The sequence below is a fragment of the Hermetia illucens genome, chromosome 5 (assembly GCF_905115235.1).
Source record: "Hermetia illucens chromosome 5, iHerIll2.2.curated.20191125, whole genome shotgun sequence".
NCBI lineage: Eukaryota > Metazoa > Arthropoda > Insecta > Diptera > Stratiomyidae > Hermetia > Hermetia illucens.
Genome location: NC_051853.1, coordinates 36,160,202 through 36,170,780, shown reverse-complemented (window position 1 = coordinate 36,170,780; position 10,579 = coordinate 36,160,202). Strand labels below are relative to the sequence as shown.

The following is a 10,579-nucleotide window of genomic DNA, read 5'->3' as shown; positions in this document are numbered from 1 at the left end:
TTGGTTTTCCATCTTTTTATATTTATACCTGTGTTCGAATTTATAAGACTCAGGTAAAAAACTCACAGGTAAAAAAAGATTCGATGCTCTTTCTCATCGAGTACTCTAGCCGCGGCTGCAAACTCCTTACCTGTTTAACACTGTAATTTCTGAATGACTCGGAATATCGGAAAATCCCTTTACCCACATGTTATCCACTATATATAGATACAATTCATGCAAAAAAAAATCGATTTCTCCAACCCGACACACGGGATGACCCCCTTAACACGAATAGCGTGACCATACCATCGAAGGCGCCTCTCTCCTTTTTTTTCCACGATCGGTCCAACCCCATAATGATCGCGAATATCCTCCTTTCGGATGTGATCAAAACGTGTCACGCCACGAGTTCAACGCGACATTTTCGTCTCGATTACAGCAAGACGCCATTCATTGTCTTGTATAGTCGGCCAACACTCAGAACCGTAGAGAGCGACCGGACGGTCGACATTGCGGTAAATTTTAGATTTGAAACGTTGATACATTGATCACAAAGAACACCAATTGTGGAACGCCACTTCATCCAGGTTGCGTTAATGCCTGAAGCAATTTCATAACGCAGTTCTCCATTGGCTGATAGCGTTGACCAGTGGTGTTTAAATCGCTCAGTTCTGGGCAGATCATTGCTGCTGACAGTGATTGTGCCCGTTTCATGGGGATCCTATAAATATCGATATAAGGACATTCTTGTGTAGGCGAGGAATACAACAGAATCCGGCTAATTTGTATGGTCAAGGAACTGACAATTTGGTACGAAATATCGGAATTATCGGCACATTTATAGGAATTAGCCGGAAATACGAATAATCGATGTACTAATTATCGGGATCCCACTCTATAACGATTTATTAGCGAAGTCTTGGAGTGATAAGGTTACTGATTAATGGTTAAGCCTTGAGTAAATAGGTTCATCCACATCAACATTACTTCGCCATCCAAGCAACGGACTTACTGGAGTTAATTATTTCCCAACAAATATCAAGGCAAAGAAACTACAAATTTGAAAGCTGCTGATGTGGGTTATAATTCTCTCTGATTGCATTTCATTCCAAACGTAAATCTTTCATCAACTGCCGTTTACTTCTTATATAAGCAAAAACCATGACGAATAGTTATCAATACTGAACATTTATTTGCAAAGCCATTAAAATCGCTTTATATATTTAATCTAAAAATAATTACAATTACATCAAGCTACCACTAATGCTCACTCCACTACGTGCCATATTTCGAAAACGGAGTGGCCACCGCTTCATTCTCCTCCTCGTCTAGGAAATTATTCAAAAGTGTCATCACTTGCTCTTTGAATTTCCTCTGTCGCCGCGAAGATAATCTTTCGATATCCGGTATCAAACTATTGAAGAAATTTATGTGCGGGTTACTAGGACTCACTTCCTTCGAGGGAGCTCTTGTCTTTAGTAAGTCGATAATGTGGTCAGTGGTCAAATCACTCACTCGCCGTTCGACATCGCTGCTTTGTGACGGTTGCAGGGCAGGAGAGATATTCAGGTCTGCATATCGGTGCTCGTTGAGAAAATCCTCGTTTGTAGTGCCATCGGGTGGCATCATGTTATCCATCTCAGCTTTTGTGTGGAGTTTTACGTAATCTCGCATGAAAGTCATTTCGTCGGCTAAATGCCATTTTTTCTTGTTTCGTGTTTTGTTCTTCCATTTGACTTTTTGTCGCAAGTAGCGGATGTATGAGTTGCGAAGGATGTTCCATTTGGCTTTGCATGCGATAGCTGGAATGGAGAATGGAAAATATTGGAATTATAATACTCATTTGATATTCTAATTTAATTTAGAGGACACACACGTTCAACTATGATGTATGACCTTTTGTCCGGCTTGTTTTCAGTAAGACAAACCAAAAAGAAAGTAAAAGAGGAACCCGGAAAATAATTTCTTGAAATATAATAGTCAGGGCGAGATTACTTGTCAGGGAAGAGCAAGTAAATGCTTCCCTTATACTTAAAATTAGAAAAGGAGACGAGAGTCGAAGGACCCAAGGTGTAGGGCGTTGTGCGACCAGCATAGCCTCGGGATCGGGGAGTGAAAGTAAATCTCGAGCTCCGCGAAGGGTACTACGTGTGTTATGAGAGGCGTTGCGGAAGGTAATATCCGAATCGGAAAAGCAGTCCATCAGGCAATTGCAGAGTTTGAAAAGAGTACACATATCAAGGAAGGTATGGCGTTGATGCCGGGAGGGGAGGTAGAGGGCGCGGAGTCGTGACGGATAGTCAACCCGTGGAAGGTTCTTTTTGTAAAAGAGGGTCCGGGGGAATTTGCGTTGTACAACTTCAAAATCGCGACAGTCACGAGTGCGGAAGGAGGACCAGAGTCCACAACAATATCCAAGGATGTTCCTGACAAGGGAGTTGAAGAGTGTTAAGGAGGGCTGAATTAAGCTAAAGTTGGATGAAGAACGTAGGATAAAACCAGACATTTTGGAAGCTCTATTGATGATGTCAACGAAGTTTGGTGTCGAATATTACACTCAGCTCTTGGAAGGTCAGTAGTGAAAGGGGTTGTCCACTAAGAGAATAGGAAAAGGATATTAGGGAGGGTTTAAGTGAATCGCACATCCAGTGGCGTTTGCTGACATTCAGCGTTAGCTTGTTGACCGAACACCAACGGATCAAATTATCAAGGTTGGACTGCAAGAGAGCACAGTCCAGCGAGGACGAAACAGAGGCAAATAATTTAATGTCTTCTGCGTAAAGCAAAAACGGGCACGTGAGGTTGGAAGCCAGGTCATTGATAAAAAGAAGGAAGGGTAGAGGGCCAAGTATAGAGCCTTGGGAAACGCCAGAAGAAGGAGACAAAGAACGAGATGAGTAACCATGAAAAGAAACTTTGGAGGAACGGTATGAGACATAGGAGGAAAGTCAGGAGATGATTGAGGGAGGGATGTTGAGTAATGAGAGAGAAGAATAGTATGGTCGATGGAATCAAAGGCTTTGGAGAAATTAGTATAAATAGCATGCACCTCCTGCCGTGAATTAAAGCATTTAGCAACGAAGTTGGTAAAGACCGGAAAGTTTATTTCACGAAACCATGCTGCTCTTTGACAATGAGGTAACCGATGCACGATCGACGTATCTTTCCGGGGGTTTGGAGCAAGAAGAGAGAAGAGAGATGGGACGGTAGTTCACAGCAAGACAAGGGTCTCCGCTTATGAGGACAGGGATGATAAGGGCCTCTTTCAAGAATGGAGAAAGTAGCATTCTTTTAGACTTTTGTTGTAGATTACACACAGAGGGATGGAAATGTGGTTTCTATAGTTAAGAAGGAAGAGATTAGGAAGCCAATCGGGGCCAGGTCCGACATTGGGGTCAAGATTATCAATGAGGAACTCAACCAAAGAAGACTTACGGGGAGGAATGGCCAGAGATTCGGAGCAGTGTGCAGTTAGAAAAGGGGTAGTTGTGAAGGGGCCGAGGGAGAAAGTATCACGTTGCTGAGTGCCGCTATCTTGCTAGGCCGGATTGCCCCATACGCCCAGAACATCATTGGCCCATACCAAAGAAAATTCACTCCAGGTAAATCAGCGACAGATCAGATTTTCTCTCTGCGGCAAGCGATGGAAAAACTTTTGGAATATGGGCACCAGTTGCACCATCTATTCATCGACTTTAAAGGCGCCTATGATAGCATAGCCAGATTTAAAACTGTACACGGCCATGAGAGACTGACTAGGCTGACCCTGACCAATGTGCAAGGCCCTCGAGAAAGTGATCCGTGATGCTAAGGTAAATGCAACCAACCAACAACATCAAACCGCACTGGTCAAACGGGAAGAACAAAGTTAGGAGACTACAACTTTGAGACCGTTGATAATTTCTCCTATCTAGGGTCGAAAATCACAACCGATAACAGTTACGACGATGAAATCCGCGCACGGTTGTTGTCAGCCAACAGAGCCTATTTCAGCTTACAAAAATTGTTCCGCTCGAAACGTCTCAGCATAGGGTCAAAGCTCTTACTGTACAAGACAATGATCTTGTCAGTCTTCATGTATTTCTCGGAAACTTGGGTTCTTAGCAAGAAAAATTGCGAATTCTTAGCCGCGTTCGAGAGAAGAATTTTTGGTCCTCTACATGAGGATTGACGATTACGTAGCTTACATAACGACGAAATCTATGAGCGATACCATGACCGTCCGGTTGTGGATAAAATTCGGCTCAATAGGTTACGGTGGGCGGGTCACTTAATCCACTCAGGACGCCAGACAGCTTTTAGGGATATCGAATTGGTGGACCTCAGCGTAAAACCGGGATGTCTGGTGGCCTAGACCGAATCCGGTTGTTGCGCTGTTGGTGATGATGATTACAAGGGGAGGCAGATAGAGTCGTGCTGAGTAGGAAGTGGCCGGGCGACTATGAAACTTCGCTGCCTACAATAATCTGCGTATGCTCTAAAATTGAATCCATCCGTTCGCGTATGCCGCGACACTTCCAATGTAGTGGCGTCGTTTTCGAACTGCTAGCTTCTGCAGAGGTCGTTCCACTTTATGTATGGATTATTTCATACCTTTTATGATGTGATGGATTGCATCCACCGAAACTGCTACTTTGTTTGCGTGACTGAAACCTAATAAAGACAGGATTGAAACCAACTGATTAAGGAAGCCAATATACCAGAGCTACGTAATTTACACAAGATAACATGATGACCAACCCCGTTGAAAACCTTGTTGTATGCGTACACCGCGATCACTTGATTCCCTTTTCTTTCTTTTGACGTACATTTTCAAAACCCATGTTGCCCTTCGTTGAGAAAAATTTCAATGGCAACAGTGAGTTTATCACAGATTAGTTTCTCGAAAAGTTTAGGGATTGCTCACAGGATAACGACAGCCCGGTAATTTTCAAGTGACTGTCTGTCGCCTGCTTTAAATATAGGTGTGAGATGAGGAGCTTTCTATAAGGACGGAAAAATTTCCAGTGAGAGCGATTTGCTAAAGATCACAGAGAGATACAGAGGAGTAGCCAATTGATCTATGCACTGCGCCAAGAAGTAGGAAGGGATTAGGTTGGTGCCGGGTCCTTGCGGATCTTCTCATTGGTTAAACGTACAGCGTCGGGACTGGTTCACTGTAGCCTTAACAGAGCGGCGGAGAGGTGTCCTCCACCACTCAGGGGGACTATATTTCAGTTGCCTGCAGACATGGGTTCAGACAGGAGGTGGATTTTTTGTGGTGTGCTCGCGCCAGGATGGAGTGCACAGTCGAGCAACGCCACGTTGTGAAGTTTTGCTTTAAAATCCGGAATTCCGCGTCGGAGACCTTTAAACTCATTATACAGGCTTTTGGGGATGATGCCTCAAGCCCCACAAGAGTTTGTGAGTGGCACAAAATGTTTTAGGAAGGCCTGGAGCTCCTCGAAGACGAGCACCGCGTCGGAAGCCCGACGACCGCTCGAACCGATGCTCAGACGGCCAAAGTGAAAAAAGATTTGGACTTTGAGAGGCATTTAACCATCGCCCTTTCGGTCGGAACCGTCCACACCACTGTAACAGAAGATCTTGCGGGGAGAAAATTGTACGCAGAAGCTGGTGCCGAAAGTCTTGTGCCACGGTGCGATTGTTGTGCGACAGTTGTTGGCGAAATTCGGCGTGGCAACCTTGCTTAATCCCCCCTTTCAGGCTAGACCTGGCTCCACTTGACTTTTCCTTGTTATCACGAATGAAAGGACAGCTCAAAAAATACCGGTTCGATTCCATCTAGGCTCACAACTGTATCATGGAAACCCACTTCCAGCAGGTTTTTGACGAGTTGCAAACGCGCGGAAGATTTTGAAGATTATAAAGTAATTGTAATGACACCTGCAATAAATTTTGATTTTTGGAACCAGTCATCATCATCAACGGCGCAACAACCGGTATCCGGTCTAGGCCTGCCTTAATAAGGAACTCCAGACATCCCGGTTTTGCGCCGAGGTCCACCAATTCGATATCCCTAAACGCTGTCTGGCGTCCTGCCCTACGCTATCGCTCCATCTTAGGCAGGGTCTGCCTCGTCTTCTTTTTCTACCATAGATATTGCCCTTAAAGGCTTTCCGGATGGGATCATCCTCATCCATACGGATTAAGTGAACCAGTCCTGGTACTTATTGAACGGACCTTGATTGTCATCTCCTGTGGACATGTCAGCGTTTCAGAAGCGTTTTGATTTGGTGTTGGAATACCTTGCTGCCGACCATTGCCATAAATTGCATTGATGAGGTAAATGGAATGAACCTGATACTCGCAATTGAAGTCTGCGAATAAAAATGGGAATATGGGAACCATCGAGTATGCACTGGAGATATATTTAAAAAGATGCGGGCGAACACGAATAGTACAAAGATACAAAAAGAGGAAGAAGCAAGGGAATACCATTCAGATTTTGTGAACTATTTTCTTTAATATAAACATACACGCTTCCTTCCTTTGCTCACTACTCAGTGACTCCACAGTATTCCACTTCAAAGCAACCTAACACCTACACGACTTCTCACCATTTCAATTCACAAAACTAGCAAAAACCGTCGCAGGACACAACAAAATAAACATTTCGAATGCACCACAAGCAACCAAGGGCCACCACTCACTTGTCATCTCCATTCCTTTGGCGATTCGGTTCCATGCTTGCTCTTTGAGATTCTTGTTGGAGAATCCTTCGCCATAAATATCGTAGATTTCCGGGTGTTGCGAGACCAAATTTATTAATTTTCTGTCATCCATTCCGGAAGGAATCTGTTTACATCTTTGACAGTGGGTTGCAGTTCGCCCCCATCAATAGATTTGCTTTTGTGCAAGAAATGTCACTCTGACGAAGAGAAATTTGTGGATTTAAGAGAGAGATGAGTGGAACTTATGGTGTGGTATTTGTGTTGGGAAGGTATGAAGCGGCAAAAGGTGTTCAGCTCCCTAATCCGGAGGAGGAGGAAGGATCTATCCAAATTTAAATCTGCCAGGATTCACAAAGAATAGGTATGTTTATAACAAACTTATATCTCTTTGGAGTAGTAGTTTTATCCATAATTTACCTGAATGAATTCGGGGAAAAGAATCAAAATTCGTTATTTTAGTTTCGAGGGTAACAATTCGGGAAACCGGAAGCTGGATGCTACAGGTATTCAATACAGGCAATCCTCGTACTTATGGCATGTTAGGTTCTCGAAATATGCGACGTAAATTATTGATTTTAATAATAATTGTAAAACTTTAATAATAAAAATATGCAATGAGAAATAATAAATTAAAATTTTGACTTGAAGAAACTATCAATTCTAGATTGCTTCGCCTCTTTCGTCTTTTGTTATTAACATTAAAACTCCTCTCAAAATTAGGATCATTTTCTTCCAAAATGTTCATGGCATCCTCCAAATTTGCAAAGGCTACGGAAAGTTTTTTAGTGTAAGTTGTTTTTCAGAGTTACTAAAGGAAAAGCTATTTCTTGTGACTCGATTGCTTCCTCTTGTACTTATGCCTCCAATTCAATAAGAACTTCATCAGTCAGTTCTTGCGAATGTGAGCATAACAGGTCATCAATATCAGCAGCAGTAACTGCAATGTAAGGCAAACGGTTAGCCAAATGAACAATGTCAGTTGTGATCTCATCGATATTTGGTTGATCTGTAGATGAAGAACTTTCAGATGGCTTAAAAAAATGTGGGCATAACTTTTTCCAAACTTCTTTTAAATTGTTGGGTGTGACCTCATCCTATGAAACAGCAATATTTTTTACGCATTGAAACTTTTCCAAAAATCTCTCAACTCCATGCCGTCTTTTTCATTAGCCTTTACAGCTTGTGAAAAGGGTCTTCTGAGATAATAGGCCTTAAAAGACGCTATAACTCTTTGATCCATCGGCTGTAACAACGAAGTGGTGTTCGGAGGCAGGAACAAAACTTTGATTTGAGGATCGATATCGGCAATACGCCCAGGATGACCGGGAGCATTGTCCAAAATAAGTCAAGCTTTATAAGGCAAATTATTGTTTAAACAGTACTGTTTCACTTCAGGTATAAAATGCTTGGTAAACCATTCTTTAAAAAGTATTGATGTAACCCATGCCTTTGGATTAGCCTTCCATATAACTGGAAGAATACTCTTGACGTAATTTTTAAGAGCTCGAGGATTTTTAGACTTATAAACCAAAAGGGGTTTCAATTTAAAATCACCTTCAACATTCGAGCCCAATAACAATGCCAAGCGATCTTTAGCCGCTTTAAAAGTACGAGAAGGCTTTTTTTCCAAAATAAACCAGTTTCGTCCACGTTAAAAAATTATTTAGGCCAATAGTCTCCACTTCCGATAATTTCCTTTAATATTCCAGGAAAACTCTGAACAGCTACATGATCGGCACTAGCAGCTTCTTGCACTCGAATGTTATGTAACGAATATCTCGTTTTAAAGCTCATGAACCATTCGCGACTGATAGAAAAAGGTTGTTTCTTCACTATTATTCTCGCCACGTTTATTTTGCAGTGTGTTGATTATACTTAGCGCCTTATTTTGAATAATAGCTAAACTTAGAGGAACCCATCGCTGAGTTTGATTTGGAATCCAAGTGTACAAAAGTTTTTCCATTTCACAAATTAAAGCATTCGTTTTTCGTATAATAGTGCTGTTTAGAGAGGTGGAAGGTAGAGCTTTTAGGAGTTTTTCATTATCTTTCAATATTGTTTGTACGGTCGTGTGTGATAAATTAAGTTCTCGTCCAATAGATGAAGCCGAACAACCGCGACCTTTGAGTTTTAAAATCATAGATTTAACCTCCTTTCTAATTGTCTTTCTTACTCTCTTCTTCATTTTACTATTACGGTCTTGTTTAGGTGGCATAACTAGATTAAAATTCACTTAAACATAATCAGCGGTATGTGCGGGGTAACCCCGCTTGCCGACACCGCGCCCGCCGGCCCCACGGATATTGACCTTACGACAAGTGAATTCTCCTATACCGGAAATCGAAACAATTGACGTATGTTTGAGGAATAGTATCAAAACATTGTTCGACATAACTTGAAACGACGTAAGTCGAGGACTGCCTGTATTGTTTTCTCATGTGCCTCCACGGTTGCCACAATTCTTAGAAGCTAAGAATTCTTCAGTTTTGTCAATTCCATCTACGACTTAACTTCATGAGGAAATAAAAACATACTACATAGTTGCTTTTTTTACGACGACGAGAACGTCTGTAAGTCACACGCACTTTTCTCAGAAATGGTTACACCGTTGGTATGAAACCATGTAGGTAGTACTCGGAAATATAACTCTTTTCGGTGAGTTGACTCATTTCGATTCATTCACTTAGCTGAGTCGACTCAAAAGCGTGCCCCAAAAGAGTCAGCAGTGAAAATCACTTCGCTTATAGCAATATGAAGAAAATTTCTTATCGAAAACTTAAAAATCAACTTAAAATAATAAAACACATCTAAATTAATTTCAAAAGGAACAGTTTGCCTAATATATTGTGATTTCTGTTTCCTAATATTTGACATTCAGAAATTAGAAAGAAGTCTTGGAAAATAATGGATTTATTTTTAGAATAAATATACAAAAGTCTGGGTGCGCTGAGGTTATATACAAGTTAATAAATTCCTACCTTTGCCCCAATAAACACACTCCTCAAGTCAACACTTACCTGTAATTTTGACTCGATTCCTAGAATAATATTACCCAATTCTACTGACATACAGTCACCCGACCCAACTCCATACTCTAAGGGTTATAAAATTCAAACGAATTTGCCTAGAGATCTTTTCCGCGATCGAATAACGTCTAGGGCATCAAATTTGCCTAAAACGCAACATTTATTTGAGGAGCGAATTATTTAAATGTCAAACCATGAAGAAAAAGAGATTCAATTGTTGGCAGCAACAGAGACTCTAAAACTTAAATTGCTCCTGTTGGTGGGGTAGTCAGGGACCTAAACTTCCAAAATGCTGACCTGTTGTATTCCAATGGAAGTGATCTACCCCGCTCCTGCATGGTAGCTTCAAAAGACTCCCAAGCTAATTTGGTTAAACTAATCATAAAAAGTCGACATCACGGTGACATCGTGGCTCTTGTCGGAGAGTGGAGAGCATCAAACGATGTCACACTCTCAGATCACAGACGGCGGTAATGGCATGGATCCACCTCCACCCACTCCATTTCGAAATCCACGGAAGACAGATTGGGTGACGTATAAAATTGAATTGAGCGTCCGAGTCACGATCCCTGGGAAGCGCATCAAATCCATTGCTGGAATTGACAAGACAACCCAGAACTCGGATTTGGTAAAACAGAGAAGAACGACAAGGCTGTGGGATTCAGACGCTAGCTGAAATCGCTATAGAGAGGCACAAAAGGCTCTAAAGAAGAGCATAAGATCGGCTAAACGATCATCATGGAGACGCTTTTGCGAAGAGACCGGCAGGCAACCGCAAAGCTGAAGGGGGATCCTGGTTAAAGAAGGTAGCCAGAAACGGGTTTAATTACGTTTACAGAACGGGTGGTACACAGAAAGCGATGAAGAAACGGCAAACCATTTGCTTGAAGTGCGCTT

General features: G+C 42.0%; 1 protein-coding gene across 1 annotated transcript; it reads right to left on the bottom strand.

The window, feature by feature from the left end:
- Positions 1-1,149: 1,149 nt before the first annotated feature.
- On the bottom strand, positions 1,150-6,841 carry LOC119657399. Its single transcript, XM_038064290.1, has 2 exons — positions 6,636-6,841; positions 1,150-1,784 (listed from the first exon to the last, which is right to left on the bottom strand). The coding sequence occupies exons 1-2, from the start codon at positions 6,766-6,768 to the stop codon at positions 1,258-1,260; spliced, it is 660 nt and encodes a 219-aa protein (XP_037920218.1). The 5' UTR covers positions 6,769-6,841; the 3' UTR covers positions 1,150-1,257.
- Positions 6,842-10,579: the final 3,738 nt, after the last annotated feature.